Raw genomic sequence first — 25645 nt, 5'->3', positions numbered from 1 at the left:
ATCAACATATCTCCAGTAATATTTTATTTTGGAGTCTGTTGTTTTATTTAAAGAACGTACTTTCCAGATGATTGAGAAATACAGGTTGATTCAAAAAGAGACATCCGATTTGGCACATCAATTTTTTTCGATCTTTTCATAGGTGTTCAGTATGCCCCCCTTGAGATGTCAGTGTGGTATTCAAATTGTTCCCACACTGCAGCAAGCATGTCTTGAGTTACAGCTTCTGCAGGTACTGTTACGCGATGTCTCAGTTCATTCTTTGTTGGCAATGGCGGCACATAAACAGTCTTTTACAAACCCTCATAAAAAATGACATAGTCATGTCCAGTGACTGTGGAGGCCAGTAATGTAAGGCTGAATCATTTGTTCCAGTGTGAACGATCCATCATTCAATAACTCTTTGAATTAAAAATTCCTACACTCCATACGCCAGTGTGGCAGTGCCCCATCCTGTTGGTAAATGAAGTCATTCAAATCAGTCTCCAACGGTGGGAAAAGAAAGTTCTCAAGCATATCATGATGTGTGCTACCTGTAACAGTGTTGTAGGCAAAGAAAAATGGACCTACACCTTTTTCTGTGAAACTGCACAAAACACACCAAATTTTGGAGGGTCTGGCTCATGTTGTACAACTTCATGTGGTTGTTCCATACCCCATATTCTCACTTGATGATGGCTCATTTAAATGGAATGTTGCCTCATCACTAAACACTGAGTGTGGAAGAAAACTGTCATTCTCCATCCTACCAAGAACGAAATTACAGAACTCCATGTGTTGTTGTCTGTCACCTTCACAAAGAGCTTGCAGTAGCTGAATTTTCTACAGTTTCATGTGTAAACTTCGATGCGACACAAGCCACACAGACATGGGGGGCATGTTGATTGTCGAGCTGCATGATGAACGAATTTCTGTGGACTCCTAGTGAAACTATGGCGGATGCGTTTGACGTCTGTGTCAGACACTTGGGAGCAGTTAGCCTTTACACAAACAGCCTGCTTCTCGGAATTGTTCACGCCATCGTCTAATGCTCTGTACTGTAGTAGAATCCACACCGTACCTAGTACGAAAGTCACGCTGAACAGTTGTTACTAAACCACACTGCAGAAAACATAGAACACAAAACGCTTTGTCAACCTGACACTATTTTTATTAGAACTACAGTCGGCACACACTGTTGCTACCTAGTGGGAACCATGTAAAACTCGAGAGTTTGCTCTTTCCAAGAGTATGTTGTACACACACGTATATCTCAAATAACACAATAACTATGATTTTTTAAAAATTGGATGATTCTTTTTGATACATCCTATATATCTGCCAGGAAACATGATACACTATAGTTCAATTCTTTTATCTTGGCGGCTCGCGCATGCCCGCCTAGACGCGGGAGATTGCTGCGTTGCCAGTTGCACACGACGCACGCGCCAAGAGAAGCAGCGCCATAGTACAGCATAGTTCGCAAGCTTACGTTTAGGGGGGAGCGCGCAGTTCATGAAGTAAAGCCACCACGGCCGCAGTAACCCTTTCGCTGCTACAAAGACGTGTTCCCTGCATTCCGCGCTGTGGGCGATTTTGTCACTGCACTGCTCGCCTGTGCAGACACATTGTGTTCCGACTGCTTTGACACTCTTTATCATTCGATTCCATAAAAACTATTTGGCTCAAAAATTAGATTTTTACCTATCTTCTTGACTGATACCTTCCCCCCATAAATGACTTAATTTTGTTTCGATGTTCAACGCAGTTATTATGCAGCATTAAATACAGTAAACCATTGCACGAAATTTTGAAGAGTTTGCAGAGGTTAAGTCCATAGAGTATACTTTCCGGATGGTCGATTTTAGTTGCCACAAAGTTGAGAATGAAATGTGGACAAGATACCTATATATTTCATTTAATTTAAGTACCACATAAGTGTCGTATGTAATATTGAGAAATATTCCACCTTTCGCGACTGTAACGAAAGTTTTACTTACACTGGGCACGTTTGGCTTTATTTTAAAGCACTTCAATCAATCAAAAGGAAGTAGACAAAATACATTAAAAAAAACTGTGGACTTACAAAAACATTAGGACTTGAATATACCGTCTGTCAGTGAAGTGCTCAGAGCTATGTCAAATATAATTTTGTGTGTGGCACACACAAACAGCATTTATTTGCTAAAACACTGATGAGCCAACACAAACGTTGAATATTGTGCTACCGCAGCACAAAACTACGAAAGATGACTTGGCAATGGAGGACACAAAATACAGTCCTCTTATGATGCTTCAAAAGAGAGAAACGCGTCTGGTCTAAATAAGTCGCTTATTACAGTTGCAGAAGAGGGATATATTTCAATACCATTGGTAAAACTGCGACTGTGGAACAAAAACAAGAAATAGAACATGAATACCATTGTGTATGTGCCATAGCTTTCACCGATGGAAGTGCTTTAAAATAAAGCCAAACGCGCCCTGGGTAAATAAAACTTTTATTACAGTCGCGAAAGACGGAATATTTCTCAATATTACATACGAAACCTATGTGGTACTTAAATTAAATGAGATATTGTTATACAGTAAATATTATATGAAATTTAGGTATCTTGTCCACATTCCATTCTCAACATTGTGGCAACTAAAATCGACCATACGGAAAGTATACGCTATGGACTTTTACCTCTGCAAACTCTTCAAAATTTCGTGCAGTGGTTTACTACATTTAATGCTGCACATCAAAACAAAATTAAGTCATTCATGGGGGGAAGGTATCAGTCAAGAAGACGTGTAAAAATCAAATTTTTTGGCCAAATAGTTTTTGTGAAATCGAATGATAAGTGTGTCAAAGCAGTGGGAACACCATGTGTCTGCACAGGCGAGAAGTGCAGTGATGACAAAATCGCGTACAGCGCGGAATGCTTGGAGCACGTGTCTGCAGCAGCGAAAAAGTTGATGAAAAGGCAAAGCACTAGAAATTTCATTAAAACTAATAAAATTCGTGAAGTAAGGCACTCCAATATTGTTTTAAAATAAAGAAAAAAATTAAGCATCGCACAAGGTTTGAACTCATGACCTTCCGCTCGGCAACTCAACACCTTAGCCGTTCCGCTACCGCAGCTCATTGTACGGTGTACCTCCATAAGTACTCTTAACACTAACGCAATTACTTATAAACACTGTTGGTATGACTATGAATTACTCACGCTTCGTCGAAGTACAATAGGAAATAAACGATTACCGCTGTTCTTTATTGCGAAAAAGCACTTCTTGAGATTGAAACAAACACCTTTCCTTGCTATCGCTTGAATTAGGAGTCTTATTGCTTGTTTGGTTTAATTAATTAATAGAATATGAAGCAGTTGGTATAAAGAATGCTTTTTCCAAACTTTCTATAAATGAAAATCTGCTATCAAGACATTGCTTTTGTTCTATTACTTTATTTATGACTGAACATTTCTAAAACTGAAGACACTCGTCCGTGCTCTGCACTGCAGTCGAGATCTGGCAACGTCGTTCTCTGTTCATTGGCTGACTCTGTTTTTTGACGTCAGATGCGCAGAACGAACCTAAACTCGGCCGCCAAGATATATGACGCGCACTATAGTGCCCATGGCAGTACCCTTTTTCTGTTGGTAAACTTTCCTATTAAATGTAAAGTAATTATGTGGCAATATTAGCTGCAAGATGTCCTTGACTTTGATATTTCTGCAATTGACTTTTCTTCTACCATTTTTTATATTTATTTATTTAGGGTTTTTTTTTATACCAGGTTTTCAAAGATTATATCTACCGTTTTTTCAGTTGGTACCATTTGTAAATAGGTTACTTACATCAAAAGAGACAAACCTGGCACCTGCACGAATTTCTGAATTTCTATACAGTACAACCCCGCTTTTACATTCCTGAAATTAAAGTTGTCCCACCATTTACAAGTGTCCCACCCCCCCACCCCCCGGTCAGATTTCCTGTGTCCACTATATTAATTCGCACCTGATTTTGTGACAGCATATTTATAAAATTCCCATGATTGATGTTCCACGAAAAAATATTTGCGGAGAAAAACTGATGTAAAATTATGCTGTGACAGCATTGCACGTCAAGCAGTGTTTACAAATGTTACATGGTTAAGTTTCGTGACACCAGGGTGCTCTACTCAATGGATTTAAACCGGTAAACGCGTAAAAGTTGAAACAGTTGATGCCGTGTCTCCTGCCAATGCCAGTGCCAAGCTCAGCTCAGCGTGGTGGTTAGTGGAAGTAACTAGGTTTGTTTGAATGAAAATGTCATGACTGATAACAATCATTGCCAAACTGTCTCTACTGCACATGCAGAGTTTTGTGATTGTTGTGATCATCGTGACATCTCTGTCGAACTATATTTAGCACGTTTTGCCGTTTGGCCACTTGTAGCACTAGTTGACATCTTCACTGACTTTGTGTTGCTCAGATGTTTTTGGTTTAAACACAGTGCCAATTACATATTTTTTTCATGCTGAGGAAAACTTGTTTTGAGAATTTGTACTTATTTTCAAGTGTAGTATTTGTGTGTTATTTTGTGTAGTGTTACACAAAGAAACAATGTGAGTGACAGTTTTCTTGTGTGTGGTTTTAAGTACTTTTTTAAATATTTTCATTTGACAATGGAAAAATTCTCAAAACGTGTTCTGCTATGCATGAAAAGGTACGTAACTGTTGCAGTTTTTCATTATTTAAATAATGAATGACAGTGGCAAGCTTTCCAAAAACATCAATTATGATGTATGAAATTGAGTCAAACGTTTCTACTTCCCAGATGGTTACCAGTTCCAGTTATATCAGTGGTTTTCGTTAGATAATAGAAAAGTCCCTCACAAGTATTTGATGTCTGTTATGTACATATATCATACGTAAAATGCAAAAGTGCAGGGGTATCCTATATGGAACTTGTATAGCTTAAAATGCAGTTTCCCACATTTTACATTTTCCTTCATTTTACACCTTTTTTTGAAGTCCTGTGAAAAGTGAAAAAGCAGAGTTTCCACTGTATATTTCATTTTAGCTAATTCATGTGTGTTCTTAACTGAGTATGACTTATCAAAAGTCTGGTACTGCTTCATAATTTCATTCAGTAATTAAGAGACTGTGGAGGTAGATTTATTTTTAGAATTAACAATAGGCCTCAACGGAACATGAGGTCTATGGGTCTTAGGTCAAGCTCTGCCTTGGCTGTGGGATTCATTAAAATCCAAATTTTTAGTTGTTTTTCTGTGAAGAGGAAATTGCTTTTATTAACCATATTTGAGTAATTTTATTAATGTTGTGTGCTGGACAGTCTGTTCAGTGTAATTTAGTCTACTAAGTCAGCTGTGTTTTTAGTGTGTAAGATGGGGTTTTTTAGGTTACTGTTACTTAATCTGAAAGTGGTGTTTTATCCCTTCCCTGAATAGATGCTGTCATTTTTCACCGAATGTGATGTCAGTTTGGTTTATGACTTTTTCATAAAACTGTGTTTTGTTGGATGGATGGTTGTCCTGTTCCTGATGCAGTTTTAGATCTATGGCCTCTAATTTATTTTGGTGCCTGTGTGTGATTTCAGATTACATTTGGCATACAATACTTTCAAAATACTCTTCAGCAGCTTTTAGTAATGCATGTAGTGTATTAACTAATTGTAAATATGTATAATAACAACAGTTACTGACTTCATCCACAGTATCTCTACAATGTAGGGAGAACAGGCAAAAACTTCAAAACCAGTTTTCAAGAGCACACAAATGTTTTCAGGCTCAACCACCTCAAAAATCAGTTGTTGCATAGCATATGTTGGAAATGAAACATAAAAAACAGAATCTGTGTTAAATGAATAAACAGATTACACAAGTCACTGTTAAATCAGTAATTTTAAAGACCTATTGTAAGGTTATTCCTTGCATATGTCAATTGATTAATAATTAGATCTGTGGCACTACTAACAAAGTTAAATTTGATCACACCTTTTACATCATCTGTGAAATGTGTATGCAAATGTCCCTCTTGAGTGAAGTGATATACATGAACCAGATGGAGAAACCAATATATGATGGTATTAAAAACATTTTTCTTGGATTTTGTGGTAAGTTTAGACTATTCATTTTTTTCCATTGTTTTGTACATATTTTCTGCATTTGACGTACGAAATTCATAAGCTAACCTCAGACGCTTTCATGATAGAAACATGCATTTCGCCTCATTCAAGAAGATCAACAATAAATCGTATTAAAACAACTTACACTGAGGATGGAACCACAAGGTCCGAAATGCATAATGTATTTAATAAAACAAGAAAATTTGTGACGAAGTATTTTTCAATTAATACTTCCAGTGTACTGAATATAGTCAGGTTTGCAGCTGCAAAAATGGATAAAATTAAACAGTGTGTTCTTTAAACAGTTCACCTTATGACTTGTTGGATGCAGGTGCTGTTCAGCTATCACGTTCTTCAGGGGTTCGATTATCAAGTGCCTTATTCATTGAGAGAACATCTGCGTTTTGAACTCCAGGCAGATCACACACTTTTCTACAGCTGCAGTGTGATCTTTGGCCATTAACCTTTTTTCCCAGCTATTGCAGACAGTTCAATGGGAAATGGCCACGACTTTGCATTCCAGTGACTAGTTTCCAGTGTGGATTTGTCTGCTGACTTGCAGGATGGTCAGCAGGATATAGTGAAGTCATCCATAAACAGAACATTTAACAGAGATCCTGACAGCAGAGGAGATACCATTGATAGTGAATGCAAACACTGTGACACTGAGTACATAACCTTGTGGAACCCCATTCTCCTGAGCATTGCAATCAGACAAGCCATCACCAATGCAAAATCGAAAGCACCAATCCTCAAAGGATTTGATAAAAAGCAGCAGATATCCATGTAGTTCCCATTCATGAAGTTGGTGAAGGATCTTGTACCTCCAAATGGTGTCATGTGCTATGGTTTTGTAAGGTCAAGTAACACGCCAAATGGTTCCGGCATAAGGTATCCTGTATTGCTGTCTTCAGTAGAATTAAGTTGTCAACGGCAGAACAGTAGTGCCAGAAATTGCACTAGGAGTAGGTGACCATGGAATTTGAAGAACCAGACAAGGCTGCAGTTGACCTTGCATTGGAGAGTCTTACCCACTTAACTGGTAATGGCCATTCTCCATTAACTGTTACAGGTACTGCCCATCAAACTAGATCTGATTGAAACGAAATGCGAGCTTGACTTCAGCTCAAGGGCCCAGAAGATGGAACATGGCATAATGGGTTTGATCCAGCCCTGGAGAAATGTAACTGGTCATGGTCAGAGCTGACTCAATTCCCACAAGGAGAATGGAAGATCGTAGACCTCTTCATTGCATGAAGTAAAGCGGAGCCCCCTCATCTCTACAGTTCTGCAGAAGACCTGGACTGCAGGAGTTTGTCTGGCTGATTCAGTGACAGTATAAAAGTGTTCAGCTAAAACCTGTGCCTTGTGTAGGCGTGTTCATGAAGCCCTCTTTTCTCAACAAAGTTGTAAGGGGAGGTGTACTGCCCTTGGCTGAAAGCGGCCTTGTTGAATCTCAGTCTTACGCAGTGGAAGTGGACCGATTAGTGACAGTCAGGAATTCCTTCTGTCCTTTTAACACTCACTTCCCTTGTGCTCTTGCAGACCTGAAGGCATGAAGATTTTCAGTAGATGAACAGTGTTTTAATTTCTGCAAAGCTGCGTGCCTGGCTCTGATTGATAAATTACGTTCATCATTCCACCACACCATTGTCAGGTGGTTGCTAGAGTAGGGAATGGAATGTGCGGCAGCGTGTTGAATCAGGCCGGTGATATGGTCCACCATTTCCAAGGCACAGTCATGTTATTCAAAGATGGCTTGCTGACTGTATCGCAACAAACTTTCCTTTGGCCGTGAAAATTTCAGTGTTGCCTCAGTCATTGCATTTAAAATGGCAGTCCACCCCATCTTTGAGTTTGTAAGAAAATGAAACACCTACAACTGTCCTTATGTTGTCACTTATTGTGTAGCTACCAGTTTTGGCACTTCAATGCACCATCTTTGTCAGAAGATTTGATGCTTCCTTCGGGGCAGGGACAGGGTGGTTGGGTTTTGGGCATCTGTTGCATGCGGGATCAGGGGGACCACTGAGAACACCTCCTTACTGTTTTAATTGCTTTTAGGTATGGTTTGTTTCCTTTTCTGCCTATTTTGTATCTGTTGAATAGTGGGTGCTCTTTAATGCTTTGCCGCACTGGAGCAGGGATGCGACTGCTGTGGGTAGTACAACTCCCGTCGTGTGCAGAGCTCTGCGGGCATTCACCAGCTACCTTACCTGTTTCTCTTCTCTTGTTTTATTATGGGCTGTATTTAGCCTCTTCTCTTTTACTGTCTTGACTCTGTCAACTAGAAAATATTCTTTGCTCTGTAACTGCCTTCGTCCTTCATCAGGCTGACTGGATTTGGATACAGGGTGGGGCTTTTCTCACCACAGGATGAGCCCTGGGAGGCCCCTCACCTGACCTACATACTGGCCTGATCCATACACTTCTTTGTAAATCCTTTCTCAGCCCTGGCATCAGTATTGCCTTCACTGCCTTGGTCTTCCCATCCTACGTACTTTCGTCATCAGGACACATACTTTGTGGATGTCACTAATTCCAGTCAGGACACATACTTTGTGGATGTCACTAATTCCAGATGAACTATCCCTGGGTCAAGGGACTGGTGACTCTGCTGTTTAGTCCCTGCTGTTTAGTTCTTTAATCCCCAATCAAGTAGCAATTGTGGAAAGTAGTCTAAAGTTTTATTCTTCCCTTTTTTATCACTAATACTGTCACAATAGTTGCATATAAGGTACAAGTAACTTGTCTCAGTTGGAGTGATAAACTGTTATAGTTTTCTATTTACATGATTTTGCTGTCCCTTGTTGGATTGTTTTGTATCCTATCCACAAAAAATTAGGTTCAGTGAATGCTAGTCTGCATCTTTATTTTGATAGTGTAGAAATGCAACAACTCAAAAACATTTATATTTCCTGTGCCACACCCCCACACCAGTGGAAATGCCCAGTGCTGACCAAATTTGCTCGTGTGAGCTCTATGTCCTGGATGCAAATTCTGGTTTGGTGCTGCAATGTCTAAAAAAGTTCTTTTCCACGGCTGACATGAACTAAGCATTGTGCATACATAGCTTCATGGTTACACATGTTTTAAAAATTCTAATATTAAATACCAATATTTTACAGAATGTTATTTACTGTGTTATATTATTGAAAATCATTTGAACCACAAGTTAGTTCAAGTGACAAAGTAAAGACATATTTCAGCAGTTAAGACTTGTATTTTAATTTTATTTTTGTGTATTTTCTAATGAAATTAAAGAATTATCACTGCAACTTGGAATAGATTGTGTACAATGAGTTAAATAGATACAGGTTGCTTTACATATATGAGCTAAACTTAATAGTGAGGGTATTTCAATATAGGAATAGCTTGACTATGTGATGATTACTTTGTGCAGTTTTGGAACGTCTTGGAATTGAAATAAAAGCACCAAATGATCCTACGGCACAACCTGTAACACCACAGCAACTTCTTCAGCGTTCAGCAGAAGAGCAGGCTCGACAGATTAAGTCTACTACTGGAATAGAATTTCCAAAATATTACAATCCAGCTGCAATGAATCCTGCACGTTATGCTGAACAAATGCAGAAGAGGCGTCTCTTATGGGGCAACAAGGTAATTAAAACTTTGTGCTTGGAGAACTGCTTGCTGTCAGACTTAAAACTTAAAGCACCTACTAGCACGGAGAATTCTCTAATCTCACTTTCACGCACCATAACACACTAGGTGTGAGACTTATTCCAAGTACAGTATAACTTCTATTTTACATTCCAGCTGCAACATTCTTTGTTGCTCCCTTCAAATTTTCTATGTTGACAATGTTAACTCACACCCGATTTTGTGCTAGCACATTTATAATTTTACCATGATTTACACTTTGTGAAACTATATCCTTGTGGGGGGGGGGGGGGGGGGACTGACATAATTGCCATAAAATGATGCTTGGCTTGGTGTTGGCCTTCAAATAGTGTTTATGTTATATGGTTAAGTTGCTTGACAGCTGGATGCTCTAATCAACAGATATGAATCGGTGAAAGTCAAGACAATTCATGCTTTATCTCCTGCCACTGCCAAGATCTCCTTTGCCTGATGGCTGATGGGGGTAACTAGATTTGTTTGAATAATGTCCAATCACAACAGTTTTCAAACTGTCACTAATGCGCGTGGGCAATTTTGTGAGCATTGTAATTGTCATGACACATGAGATCCGTGTTCTGTTGTTTAGTTTTTTGTTGCCCTAGTTGACAACTTGGCGAGTTTGCAGTCTTTGCATTGCTGAAATGTTTCTGGTTTAAATACTGCAACGCTGCACCAGTTTTACATATGTTTCCATGCTTAACAAAATGTGTTTAGAGAATTTCTTTTGTTATCAATTGTAAACTTACGAACAAGTATTTTTTGTGACATTTCACACACAAACAATGTGAGTGATGGTTGTTTGCGTGCATGCAGGCACAGTACCATATAACCTCAAAAATAAGACTACAGTGTAAGAGGTGCAGACAACGCACATGCAAACATAAGACAAAATATGTAAATATTTGCACTTGACAATGAGAATAATTCTTGAAAAGTGCCATGCTAAGCATAAAAAAAGTATGTAACTGGTGCAGTGTTTCATTATTTAAATAATGAATTACAGGCTTTCCAAAACATCGATTATAGTGAATGGAATTAAGTCAAATATTTCTGCTTACCAGATAGTCCCAAGTTCCATATATGTCAGTGACTAAACTTAGTACACCTTTATTGGATAATAAACAATCCCGAAATGAATATTTTGTTACCTATTATGTATGTTACATAAACTACAATAATGAAAGGAGGGATCCTGTAACTTTCACTGCTTAATAAGTTAGTTCCCACTTTTTATGCCACTTTTTTTAACGTCCCTGGAAAGGTGTCAAAATAGGATTCACTGTATATTTGTAGAAACCAGACAGTTTTCAAAATACTGTTACGTTTGCCATTTCTCTGTCAGATTGACTTTCAGTGACAGAGCACCTTGAGTTCCTGTTGCTAACACAGCGAGTACATAATTCGTTTGTTATATCAACTTAATTACAGATACCTGTGTAGTTACTAGTTTATTTTGTAATTTCTTGAATGTTCGAGTGCTTACTAGGCATAACCTTTTATTTCAATAACAGTATAACATACAGTACTGCTGCTGTTATCGACACTCCTATTGTACAGGATTTTGTTTGTTTTGGTTGTTGTAGCTTAGTTAGAATGTCAGTGAGAGAGCACTTCAAATTCCTGTGTACAGATGTGAGCTGTGTTGGTGACCCTTCGCTCACATCTCCAGGCTGTTGGCTCCCATACACAGCTTGAGGCTGCTGCCAACTAGCATCACAGTGGGGGGTCAGACTTGGGAATGCGAGGAATGTCAAGCATGTTCCACATGTCCCCTGATTGGTCCACTGCTGTGGCCGCCCTGGGTACCGCCTGCACTGAGGTTGGCCCCTCACCTATGGTTGAGTGGGAGATCATTCCAAAGTCTGGCAGGGCAAAAGACTTTCCAAGCAGCCGATTATAAGGCCTCCCTAGTTCGTTTGACGAATAGATTTTGGTCATTATCTGTGGCTGACAAAGTCTCTAAGTTGGATGCAGTCGTCCACCCTGTTCCAGAGGAAGCTTCTTGGCCAGCAAGGTCTGGACATTCACATATGCTGGTAGTTGGGAGCTCCAATGTTAGGTGCATAATGGGGCCCCTAAGGAACAAGCCCAAGGAGGGGAAGGAAGCCAGTGTACATACCAGGAGGAGTCATTCTGGATGTGGAAAGGGTGTTTCTGGATGCCGTGAAGAGTACAAAGTGCAGCCAACTGCAGGTGGTGGCTCATGTCGGTACCCATGATGTGTGTCGCTTTGGATCAGAGGAGATTCTCTATGGTGTCGGGCAGCTAGTGGAAATGGTAGACTGCCAGTCTGACTTGCAAGATTAAGGCAGAAATCATTGTATGCAGCATCGTCGATAGAACCAACTGTGGTCCTTTGGCACAGAGCTGAGTGGAGGATCTGAATCAGAGGCTCAGGCAATTGTGTGACCGTGTAGGCTGCATATTCCTTGACTTGCACCATTGGGTGGTGGGTTTCTGGGTTTCGCTTAATAGGTCAGAGTTCACTACACACAGGAAGTGGATACACGGACAGGAAGTGGATACACGGGTAGTGGGGGCTGTGTGGAAGGGACTGGGCACTTTTTTAGGTTAGTGGGTCTCGGGAAACCACAGAAAGGGTGTCCATCTAAAAGATGGCAGGCTAAACACAGTAAGGTAGTTGTAGAAATGATCAGTACTGAAGTTGCAAATTATCATAGCTGTGTTAGGAAACAACCAGAGCTCCAAGCTCTAATAGAAAGCACTTAAGCTCAGGCAGTTATAGGTGCAGAAAGCTGGCTAAAGCCAGAAATAAGTTCAGCTGAAATTTTTTTCGAATGCTCTAACAGTCTTCAGAAAGTATAGATGAAATACAGTTAGTTGGTGGTGGAGTATTTATTGCTGTCAGAAGTAGTTTACCTTGTAGTGAAATTGAAGTAGATAATTCCTGTAAAATAGTATTGGTAGTAGTCATGCTTGACTTGACCCCCCCCCCCCCCCTCAGACTCAGAAGATAGTTGCTGAAAAGTTCAAAGAAAACTAGAGTCTCATTTCAAATAGGTACCCCACTTATACAATTCTAGTCAGTGGTGACTTCAATCTACCCTCGATATGCTGGAAAAATTATACATGTAAAGCTTGTGACAGGCATAAAACCTCATCCGAAATTGTACTGAATGCTTTCATTCATGAGCCCACTCGAAGCATAAATGGTTGCGAAAGCATACTTGTCCTCTTAGCAACAAGTAATCCTGGACAAATAGGGAGTATCGTGACAAATACAGGGATTAGCAACTGCTAGGCTGAATACCGTAACACATACAACCATCAAAAAGAAACGCAAAGTGTATCTATTTTAAAAAGCTGGTAAAAATGCTCTTAACGCCTTTTTAAGAGACAGTCTTCACTCCTTCTGATTTGATCATGTAAGTGTAGAGATGTGGAATGATTTCAGAGAGATAGTATCAACGGCAATTGAGAGATATATACCACATAAATTAATAAGTGATGGTACTGATCATCCATGATACACAAAATGGATGAGATCGCTGTTGTAGAAGCAACGTAAAAAGCATGCCAGGTGATTGGCAAAGTTTTGCAGAAGTTTGAAATACAGCGCTTACTTCACTGTGAGATGCTTTTAATACTGGCAGAAAACCCAGAGAGATTGCGATCATACACAAAGCACACCAGTGGCAAGATGCAATCAATATCTTCACTGCACAATAACAATGGTGAAGTCACTGATGACAGTGCCACTAAAGCAGAGTTATTAAACAGGGTTTTCCCAAACTCCTTCACCAAATCACTTAAAGACAAGGCCTCTGGTTCAGATTGTATACCAGTTAGGTTACTTTCAGAGTATGCTGATAAAATAGCTCCATATTTAGCAATTACATGCAACTGCTCACTCACAGAAAGATCTGTACCTAAGAGCTGGAAAATTGCTCAAGTCACACAAACACCCAAAAAAAGGGAAATAGGAGTAACCTGCTGAATTACAGGCCCTTATCACTAATGGTGATTTGCAGTAGTGTTTTCTAACATATACAGTGTTCAAACATTATGAATTACCTCTTGGGGACTGATGACCTTAGATGTTAAGTCCCATAGTGCTCAGAGCCATGTGAACCGTTTGAATTACCTCGAAGAAAATGATTCATTGACACATAGTCAGCAAGGATTCAGAAAATATCAGTCATGTGAAACACAATTAGCTCTTTATACTCATGAAGTAATGAGTGCTGTCAGCAGGGGATGTCAAATTAATTCCATATTTTTGGATTTCCAGAAAGCTTTCGACACTGTTCCTCACAAGCAGTCTTCTAACCTAACTGCTTGCCTATGGGATATTGTATCAGTTGTGCGACTGGATTTGTGTGATTCCCTGTCAGAAAGGTCACAGTTCGTAATAATAGACAGAAAGTCGTTGAGTAAAACAGAAGTAATATACGGGGTTCCCCAAGGAAGTGTTATAGGCCCTGTGTTGTTCCTGATCTATATTAACAACATAGGACACAATCTCAGTAGCTGTCTTAGATAGTTTGCAGATGATGTTGTCACTTACCATCTTGTAAAGCCATCAGATGACCAAAATAAATTGCAAAATGATTTAGATAAGATATCTGTATGGTGCAGAAAATGGCAGTTGACCCTGAATAAAGAAAAGTGTGAAGTTATTCACATGAGTACTAAAAGAAAGTACTAAAAGAAATCGGCTAAATTTCGGTTACACGGTAAGGCTGTAAATTCAACTAAATACTTAAGGGTTACAATTACAAATAACCTAAATTCAGAATGATCACATAGATAATGTTGTGGGTAGAGCAAATCAAAGACTGTGATTCATTGGCAGAGCACTTGGAAGGTGCAACAGGTCTACTAAAGAGACTGCTTTCACCACATTTGTCCACCCTATTCTGGAGTATTGCTGTGCAGTGTGGGATCCGTATCAGATGGGACTGACAGATGACATCGAAAAAGTACAGAGAAAGGCATTTTTCGTTGCGACGGGATCTTCTCATGAAATTTCAATCACCAGTTTTCTCCTCTGATTGCAAAAACATTCTGTTGGCCCCCACATACATAGGGAGAAATGATCATCACGATAAAATAAGAGAAATCCGGGCTCGCATAGAAAAATTTAAGTGCTCATTTTTCCCACGCGCCATTTGAGAGTGGAACCGTAGAGAGACAGCTTGAAGGTGGTTCATGGAACCCTCTGCCAGGCACTTTATTGTGAATATCAGAGTAATCACGTAGATGTAGACGCTTCATTTGTTAAGTTTCCCGGTATGCATCTGAACAATGCATCTAACAAGAAAATATTAGGGTGATCCACAAGTTCATAGCATTTTTGTTTTGCATGTTGGTAATCAGGTTGCTATGAGTCTTAATTATCGATTACACTATACAACAAAAAAAGTTTTTTTTTTCCAGGTACAGAGATAAAATATGGTGGACCTAATAAATTTGGACTTGCTGAATCGGTTAGATTTTCGCCATCAACCTCCAATTTTTTGTTATGGTGGTTTTTAAATGCTTATATCTAAAAAGAGACTACGGTGGTCCACACTAAATTTAGACAGTATCTAACATTCTTAATTCTGTAAAACTATCCTGGACCTAATGTACATTTTTACAAGAAAAATTGCAACATTCATTTGCTCGATGATGATGTTGAAGGTGAAGGGTTGAGTCTTTTTGATGACAACTTCCTTCTGTGGGATATATATCCTTCGCGCTTCAAAAACCATCAATAGTCACTTTACAATGCAGGGTTCCATTTACCTTTATAGCAGCTTTCCATTCGCTAAATGTCCTGATGGAACTTTTCTCCGTGTTCACCACTAACCTCACCAAAATTGGTAGAGAAGAAATCTAAATGAGAATGAAGGAAGTGAATTTTTAGTGACATTCTGCATCCAAGATTTTTATAGTTTCTAAAAGAGTTCCCACTAATGTCACTGTTTTCTGCTCTTGTATTCCCTAGGAAACCTTTAACGACATCCTTAAAAGAATGCCAGGCTACAAGTTCTGACTGACTTAATTTTTGTTCAGAGTTCTTATCATGCGTTAACTTCCTAATTTGTGGCCCAATAAAAATCCCCTCTTCAATTTGGTGTCACTTAATTCAGGGAACACTTCACGTAGATACATGAAACCATTTGCGTTTTTGTCCATTCCCGTGACAAAATTCTTCATAAGAACGAGCTTAATATGCATTGGGGGAAGGAAAACATTTTGAGACTCCAGCAGAGGTACATATTTCACATTATCTCTCCCTGGAGCCAAATTCTCTCGTGGTGGCCACTGTTTAACAGTATAATGTTTGTGTGTTGCACGGCTGTCCCAAAGACAAAGGAAACAGCAATACTTTGTGAAACCACTATGGAGACCAGTTAGTAAACAAATCACCTTAAGACCACCACATACTGTACAATTTTCTTCCTTACGCTTAACAGCTTCAAGTATCTCTGACAAATTTACGTAGTTACGTTTCATAGTCACAGAGTACCCCCACAGGAACAGATGGAAATGTATTACCATTATGCAGTTGTACAGCCTTCAGACTTGTCTTGGAAGCGTCAATAAACAAGCGCCACTCAGCAGCATATTATGGTATGTTGAACTGATTCATTAATCCTACTACATCATTACAAGCACAAATGTTACCCACCATATTGAAGTAAGTTCCATTCCTTAAGACATGAAGATAAAATTTCTGCACGATCCTTGGATAAGTATAAATCAAGAACTAGGTCATTCAAGTCTGCTTGTGTAATTAAAAGTAGTCTTTGTTCTGGAAAGTTCTCCTCTTCACTTCATTGACGTTGTGCTTCCTTAGTGTTTGTAGATTCGTGATCAGAATTAGTAACTTCTTCCCACACTAGTGGAGCTGTTGGAACTGGCAGGTCTTCACTGTTGGGAACAGGTCTAATTGCTGAGGGTGGGTTAGGGTACTTAACCCTTTTAGCGCCAAACGATCTGATCGTGATCCAGATTTTCGGTGAAAAATGCCAGTAACAATCTGATCGTGATGCCCTTCTCATTCATTTTTTCCGCGCTTGAAGGCAAAGTTGTTAGTATTTCCTAGCCAAGACTCAGAAGGAAGGTCGAAGGCACAGCATATCGATCTTCTTTTTGATTGTCAGTGCGATATTTCGAGTAAAATAAACTTCTCTGTTGGTGTTTATTTACCGACTATTTCACGGCAGCATGGCATCGTCAAGTAAGAAGTTGCGGTTCGATACAAGTGATTTAGACAATAATATGATAAGTAGTGGAAGTGAAGATGAATTTGCAGGATTTGCAGAAAGTGAATCAGATTATGAGATGTCAGGTGGAGAAGAGGACTCGTCGTTTTCTTCTTAAAGTGACGATTGTGCGTCAGCAAATGACGACGACGACGATGACCAAACACAACTAAATTGCAGTGCAAATACTTTTGTTGAAGTAATGGATGAGGCATCAGAAAATCCACTTCCTCCAAGCTTTGTGTATGCGGAAGTACCAGGCCCTAAACATATACCAGCAAACGCCACACCAATTGATTTTTCCAATTTGTTCTTCTCGCTGCAGCTTTTTACGATTATGGTGACAGAGACTAACAGATATGCTCGCCAGGTGATTCAGTCAATGCATTTATCGCCAAATTCGAGAATCAAACAGTGGCAACCCACAACTGTAGCAGAAATGAGGTCTTTTATAGCAGTAATTTTGAATATGGGACTGATAAAAAAACCGACGATTTTTAGTTATTGGTCAACTGATGCAAACCTGTTGACACCGTGGTTTTCACAAATGTTTTCACGCAACAGGTTTCAGTTGTTGCTGCGGTTTTTCCATTTTGTAGACGATTCGAAACTTCACCCTCCTGGTCACCCATTATATGATCAAACAGCCAAATTTCAAGTGTTGGTGGATATTGCTAACAATGTTTTCCGTCGCTACTACACTCCACACCAGCAACTGAGTGTCGATGAAAGTCTTGTTTGGACAAAGACGCACTCACAGCTAATCCAGTACATTCCCAATAAACATCATCACAGATGGGGAGTCAAATTTTGGATGCTGTGTGATTCAGTCGTAAATTACTGCCTAGGGTTTTATGCATACCGTGGTGCAAAAAGTGATTATGACAAAAACGAAATAAGAGAATGGCCTGGGATATGTAGTTGTCATGAAACTACTAGCTCTTGGGAGCTACATGCAAAAAGGTTACCATGTGTTTTGCGATAACTTTTTTACATCTATTCCTCTGGCAGAAAAGCTGTATTCAGTTGGCACTTATCTAACGGGAACAATTAGAAGAAACAGAAAATTCCTGCCATGTGGTCTTCTGTCGAATTATGCTGTAGGTCAGCTAAAGTTTTTCAAGAAATCTTTTATACTTCTCTGTGGCTTCAGACAGAAGAAATCGCAGAGAAATCCAGTCCTCCTTGTGAGTACATCATCCTCTGCTACATCATCAGAAAAGACAATTCGCAATAGACAGTCGGTCAAGAAACCGGATGTTATTTTTGAATATAATAAGTATATGGGTGGCATTGACTCATCTGATATGATGGCATACTGCTATTTAGATGAGAGGAGGACTGTCAAGATGTGGAAGAACGTAGTGTTCAGCATAATTGCCAGGATGTTGCTGAATGCATATGTTTTGTATAAGGAAAGCCTAAACCCCAGCGACAAACCACTGACACGGCTGAAGTTTAACAGCATAGTCATTTGCAAACTTTCTAAACAGTGGTTTCAGGCAAGGACTGCAACCACAAGTGCAATAGATATAAATGTACCTGCTCCAACAGTATATGGTGTAGAGACTCTTCCAGGGAGAAAGGAACGCTACTGTTGTGTTTGTTCTACGAAGGATAAGAAGCGGCGTTCACGAACAGTATGTGTTGTTGCAAGAAAGGACTGCATCCTTCATGTGTTGGTCAGCATGTGTGCAAGTAGTTGTCATAACTGCAACCTCACATTTGTCAGTGATTTATGACTGAAGAACTGAGAACACGTTCAGAGCAAAACAATTTTTTTTTGTAATGTTATGTTCTTTTTTATTTTTTCCTTAGTGAAATAATAAAATTTTGTATTCCTTTATGGTGTTTTTGTTAAGGAAACTACAGAGATTCTATATATACCTGAAATTTTTATGTATATCATCATTTGATGTGTCTCAGAGTAAACTGAAATCAAAGTTTTAATTTTTTTCGATAAACCCCATCATGAAAATAATTTTTTTCTCTGAAAATATGTTCTTTGACAATGTGTATTGGACATATTACTGTAGCCAGCAGCATTCCCTAAAAATTAAAAAAAAATTATATTCCTTTATGCATTAGTTTAGATTTTATTGCAAGTATGGCAGAGGTCTGCATTTTACTGTAAAATCGCATGGCACTTTTAACATGATCTTTTGAGAAAACGTCTGGCACTAAAAGGGTTAATATTCTTCTTATTCTTTGATGAAAACCCGGTTAGATTAGTTAAACAGAAGTAGTAATCATCAACACGGTTTTGAGACATTTGCCAGATCATTGGTTTGCCAAATAGTAAGTGCTTTTTTTTTTTTTTTTTTTCGTTTCAGTCATTGTGTTACTTTAGAATTGCACCTAGTGCAAGTTATGCGAGGTGCCCAATCTTTATCCTTATCTCCCAGTTGGCATTTGAAGTATAAATGATACATTGTCTTCAGTAAGTTAGAAAGTGGTGATGTTTGTTTCCTTGTCGTGATATCACCACTTAGATAACAAAATGAATCGGGATGTTTGGTACACCCATGTTTTGATTTCTTCATGTTGTATTTTCAATGCCTACAAAACACTTTTCTGTCAAGTGAACTTAGCCAGATAAATTCCTGAAAAGAAAAGAAAAATTCAAAGACTTGTGATAATATAGAAGGAAGAGTAAGCAAATGTAGATGACTGGAGGGTTTATATACACAATATAAAATACACTAATGTTACATATTACATTTAAAAAGTAGTTCACATTAAAGTTAAGAACAAAAAAGGTCACTGCACTAACTTTTATCACACTCCTTTCAAACACAAAGCACTTAAAAATATTCAGTAAATTCAACTATGCTATATAACTTGCAGGTCATAACTTTTAATCCTGACATGGACACTTTCGGATTTCACATTTTATGTCACATTACAATACAGAATTAAGTTTTATATGTACTTTGTCTTTACCAAAACTACTGTTGACTAGTGTTATTATTTGTGTTTGTAGTTCACTTTCGCTATTTGAGTTTACATTTTATCATTTCAAGATAGTGTGTGAAACTGTGGATGCTAGGAAATGGAGTGCTAAAATTGGAAGATTTCTGACAAATTCAACTGTTTGAGTTCAGTGGAGGGGTGACAGCAGCAGAGACAGCCAGAAACATTTGCTTCATGTATGTGGATAATGCCATTGGACAGAGCACATGGTTTTCTTGTTTTATGGAGGATCATTTTGAGATAAGTGGCTTTCCATGCTCAGAAAGACTTTGTGGTTTGATAAAGATCATTTAAACACATTAATCCACAATGATCCACATCAGTGTACTTCAGAACTGGCAAATGCGAAGAATTGTAATCATTCCACTATCACGTGTCATTTGCGTGAGCCCAAACAAAGCAACAGCTCTCTGTATAAAGACCTGCATGCATCCAAAAAAATAATGTTATGCACCTAGTGAAACAGCGATGGTGTGGTGTACTATGAATTGCTTCCGAGGTGTAACCATCACCGCTGACATTCATTGTCAACAGTTGAGATATCTTGCAGATGCAGTGCAACAACAATGACCAGGAAGACCACGTGGAGTGATACTACTCCATCATAACACCCACCTGCATTCTGGTAGACCGACAGAGTAAACCAAACAGGCATTGGGTTGGCGAGTCATTCCACGCCCCTCTTATTCATTTGATGTTGCACCTTCAATTTTCACCTTTTCCACTCTCCATCGACCAATTTTTAAGGAACTTCCTTTCCAGACAAAAATATGCTCTGAACATGATTCAATGAGTTCTTCCCCTCGAAACTGTGTGATTTCTACAGTCATGGAATTGAAAAGTTACTTTGGTTTTGGCAGACTGTTGTAAATAGTGGAGGAGGATATATTATTGATGACTAAAGACTGTTATGTGTATCTGTTGTGTTTCTTAAACTTACAGAAAAATGCTAGAAACGTATGCACCAACCCAATTATGTAAGTAACATAATACTGATTACACTGAGAGGGGAAACCTGGGCAAGTTGGCACACCACTACGGGCATAGGAATAAAACTCGGGGCTGATTTCTACAAAAGTAATTCCAACTTTATTTCAGGGCCTAACGGATACAACAAATATGAACAGACACAAAATAAAAAATAAAAATAAAAACATACTGGGTATATCCTGGGGTTAACCTCATATCTATAGTTCCAAAACTGAGTCTGTGGAATATGGAGGCAAAATCATAGTGCAGGATTCCTACTTCCAAGGTAGATTGGAAGCTCAGTGTTCATACCTCACTCCTGACCAAAGAAAATAAAAGGGTGATATTACGTTGCTGTAGGAGGGAAAATCAAGATTGAAAGAAACAACGCGTCTGGCAGTGAAGGGAGTCAGAATTCATCTCTGTGTACACTTGGTGGTAAAGGGGTGCCAAAACAGCTGAATGTGATACTAGTAAAATAGACCTCCTTATACTTGCAGCACTCACTCATGTGACTGCATTGATTATCACTTCACACGCTCGGTAACCCAGCGCTAATACCAGGGAGATGAACTGGGCATCCAGAATCAATTTATGTAGAACAACAAAAGTCTTCCAAGGAAATGTGACTCTAAAACAGTACACGGGAGATTCAGAAGAAATCCATTTGCTCACCAGACTGAGAGAGAACTGTGGTAACGAAAACTGAATATGAAGCTCTACTGTTGGAGCAAATTCTGGAGAAGCACAGTGGCTAAGGATGAAAACCACGTGGCATTGTACGAGCTGAGTTCTCATGAGTGTGGCCAGAAGATGTTGCTTCGTCACATGTCAGAGTGGAAACAAAAACTGGTGGCGACAGGTAAAAGTGCATGGCTTCCGGAAATCGTGATCAAAGAGCCACAGGCGGTGGAAATTACCAGCATGGTTTCTGGAGAAAAGCGGTGTTACAGTAGTTGACAGGGGCTTCTCTGGCTGCCAATGTGGGGCAACTGCAGTGTGTCAACCCTTGCTGTCAGTAGAGATGAAAGAAGGGAGTCGCTATACAGTGCCCACCTTTCAAGAGGATAACATTGGCAGTGATAGGGTAAGGAGGTGCTTGAAGCTGGCTGAGAGTGCTTGCTGGGGGAGAGAGAGAGAGAGGGGGGGGGGCATCTTGATGACAGCTGGGCAGGGGGGGGGGGGGGGTGATTGTGCCCAGTGTCAAGTGCTGGCAAGGGAGCAACATCTAGTGTGATGACGATGTTGGGTCTGGTTGCATCATTGTGGCAGTGGCACTGCTAGAAACGCAAAAAAAAAAAAAAAAAAAGTGGGGGGGGGGGCGGCGTAGGTCGTGGAACTTGTACTAAGAGGTACCTGCGTGGATTTTCTTTGCTATGCTGGTGTGAGTGTTGTTGTCACTGGTGAGAGGATGGGCAAGGCATGTGTATGTCCGAAGCATGACATGGGTCATGCTGCGAGGTCACGTTGGATGAAGTCCATTGCTCGCTGTGGGGGTGTTGATCACAGCTGAAACATGAAATCATTGAGCTATTGCTGAAGCCTGGGATGATGCTGTTGGGAGGAAGTGGTTCTGCTTCCGTCAAATAGCCAAGGATGGCAATTGGCTGTCCGTATACGAGCCAAAGTTTCCAGGTTGGCTTTTGTACAAAAGTACCAGACTACGGCAGCTTGAAGTGGGCAGTGGAACTGTTCTACCATGCCATTGGCTGCAGGGTGATAGATGCAGTGCAATGGGTGCTAGAGTCACTGGTGCCCGCCAAAGCAAGGAGATGGCGCCAGCGATCTAAAGTGATGTGGTGGGGACATCCAAAACGGGACACCCAGGTTCCAAGAGAAGGCTGCGTAAACAGTTTTGACTGAAAAGAAAAGTTGGGGATATGAGTGGCTGCCAGCCAGCATGTAAATCAGTTGATAACTGTCAACATATGTTGACAGCTACAGGAAGAAGGCAGTGGGCCAACAATGTTGACATGTGCATGTGCAAACTGATATTGCATGGAAGGAAATTTGACTTGGGGCACCTACATTCACTGTTGCTGTAGTCTCAGTGAATGCCCAATTAGATGAAGTGCTGTTCCTTGAAGGTGACAGAGGTTCCAACACAAGGGTGTGCAAGACCATGAATGTGGTAAATGGCTGATTTTCAGAAAGCTGGGGGAGAAAGGGGTGGGAGGTGAATGCCAGGCCCATCAGGTTGCGATGGGTCTACAAACACATCACACCAGATCTTGTTGTCAGAGCTGGGTATGGGGATGGAGGTTGAGGATGGTGTCGGAGACCAGAAGGGAGTGGTTGAGGTCCTGGTCATGCTCTTGGGTGGTGGCTAGAAGCATTGTAATCTAATGTTTGGATGACGACACAGGAGTGACAAAGGCAATCTTCCACAATGTTATAGATGCTGGTGACATTCTGGATGTCGGTAGTAAATTACATGATACACTCTTGTAGCCTAAACTGTCAGGTATAGATTGAGATCAGATCTTTCCTACAGAATTTGGTGATGAGAGGGCAGAGGTCTGTATAAACACCACGTCCCTTGACTGAAGGTCATCCCTGACTGTGCAGTGGCTTGAGGAATATGTATGTAAATGTGTATGTGGATGTGACTGTTGAAATACCAAACAGCTTCGTATGCTGTGAGAGAGCTTTTGGTCATTTGTGCCCCAGTGACATTGTACATAGTGGTTTGGCCTGCGTCCGTAACTGGTGTGAGGACCTCGGTGGTTTGGAGGTGGGCGAAAAGGGCAACGTTGGCGAGGTCTCATTTTGTCTTTTTGAAGCTCTCAATCATGGACTGGGTACACGGGACTAGTTTATTGCCTTTCTTCAGATTGCTGTGAACTGTGGTAGTAAGGGGCCATGAAGTGGCAGCGACGTCCTTGAAATGGCATCAGAGAAAGTTGCTGATGCCGATGAAATGGCTGCGTTCCTTGAAAGTGGTGTGGAAAGTCTGCTACTGCCCATACTTTCTCTGGGAGAAGAGGGGAGCCAGCAGCAAAGACTACATGTCCAGGGGATTCAACCCCGCCTGTCCCAAAAAACACATTTTTTGGTGTTGAGGATCATATCTGCTTTCTGTAGACAAGTAAAAACACATAAGATACGTTGGCGGTGTTCGTTGGGGTCTCTGGAGTAGAAGAGCATATCATCTAAATAGGCAAAACAACATGTTGTGCTTTGTACGATGTTGTGTATTGTCTTTGCCAGGTTTGTGCAGCATTCTGGAAACAAAATGCTATAAACATACTTTTGAACTGGCCAAAAGGCAGTGTTATGGCCTTTTTTATGTCCTCTGTGGCGACCTGGATTTGGGCGAAGGCTTTTTCGCAGTATAGTTTATTCCCAAGATGGTGTTGCTGTAAGTGCATAGGAGTGGAACTGGGTAACTGTTGCAAATGATGCGGGTGTTGAGCTTACAGTAATTGCCGCAAGGGTGGTAGAAACCGTGCTTGGTGGTGAGGTGAAAAGCTGAGGCCCAAAGACTTTTTGAAGGGCGAAGTTTGCTGGTGGCAAGGAGCTCTTCAGACTCATTCTGCTCAATTTTGGACTTGTTTTTTTTTTGGGGGGGGGGGGGGGGGGAGTGGTAACAGTGTAAATGCATGGTTTGGTGCTGAATGTTCTGATGGGCACTGGATGGCCGGGTGAGAAGGGGGAATTCTGCAAGATTCTCGGCAAAGGGAGATTCCAGCTGTTCATTGTGGCAACACACATAATGAAATAGGACCTGTAGCTGACAGATGTGCTGGAGGCGCTGTTGACTAAACAGCACTTACCTAAATCGACCAGTTGATGATGACGGCTGGCCAGTATGGGAACAGTAGCACTTGCAACCGTGAAGGTCCACAGTAGTTCATGATGAAGGCAGCAAACTAGTGAGTGGGCATGTACACCATAAATAATAATTACAGAGTTCTTGGCAGTGACCATCAAGGAGCACTGAAGATATCTCTGGGCCAAGTCTTACTTACAAAACAAACGTGGTTCTGTGATACCGAATTAAAATCACAGTGCAGAACCTGCTGCTTCCAGGACAGATGGGCAGTTCACTGGCTAGTGTTCCTACTCATCTGTGACTGAAGCAGAAAAAAGGGACATATTTGGTTGCTGTGGAAGGCAAAATTAAGATTAAAAGAAAGGACTTGTCTGGCTGTGAAGAGAGCTAGCCCAGTCGGGACAGAATTCACCTCTCTGCGCACTTGGCAATGAACAGGTGTCAAAATGGTCAGACGTGACACTAGTAAAATAGATAGCATCACATTTCTTGCACTCACTTGTCACATCACTGCACTGATGATTACTACACACGCTCAGTAACTCGGCGCTGATGCTTGGGGTGAGGGGAGACTGATCATCTGGCAACAGACTTAGTAGAACCACACTAGTCTTTCCAGGAAACAAGACTCTAAAATGGCACACAGGAAGCGCTATTGAAATCCTTTTGTACTATAGTAACGGAGGCAAAGTCCGGTGAGGCATGGTAGCTAAGGATGCAAACAGTGTGGCATTGCTAGAGCCGAGTTCTCAAGAGTGGAGCCAGGAGCAGAAACGGGAGTTACCAATGTGGGTGCTGGAGAAAGCAATGGTATACTAGCTGATGGGAGCTTTTCTGGCTGCTGATGTTTGGGGAGTGCAGCGCATTTGCTGCGGTCAGTGGTAGCAAATGGACGTAGTTGTCACACCACTGTCTATTCCTCACTGAGTAACCCCACAGTTTTGGGGGTGGTTTTTGCATTAAAAGTCAAGTATCTCTC

The 25645-nt window shown here is 40.4% G+C and overlaps 1 protein-coding gene across 3 annotated transcripts in view; it reads left to right on the top strand.

The window, feature by feature from the left end:
* LOC126100112 (arginine/serine-rich coiled-coil protein 2-like) overlaps positions 1–25645 on the top strand; it is a 73765-nt gene that overhangs the window by 41366 nt on the left and 6754 nt on the right. For all 3 annotated transcript variants that reach the window (XM_049910641.1, XM_049910642.1, XM_049910643.1), the window contains one exon: positions 9491–9708. In XM_049910641.1, coding sequence (XP_049766598.1) covers positions 9491–9708 — 218 coding nt within the window. The remainder of the gene's footprint in view (positions 1–9490; positions 9709–25645) is intronic.

Source organism: Schistocerca cancellata, chromosome 9 (genome assembly GCF_023864275.1).
Source record: "Schistocerca cancellata isolate TAMUIC-IGC-003103 chromosome 9, iqSchCanc2.1, whole genome shotgun sequence".
Classification (NCBI taxonomy): Eukaryota; Metazoa; Arthropoda; class Insecta; order Orthoptera; family Acrididae; genus Schistocerca; species Schistocerca cancellata.
Note: the sequence above shows the minus strand (reverse complement) of the source record. Positions and strands in the feature narration are given on the sequence as shown.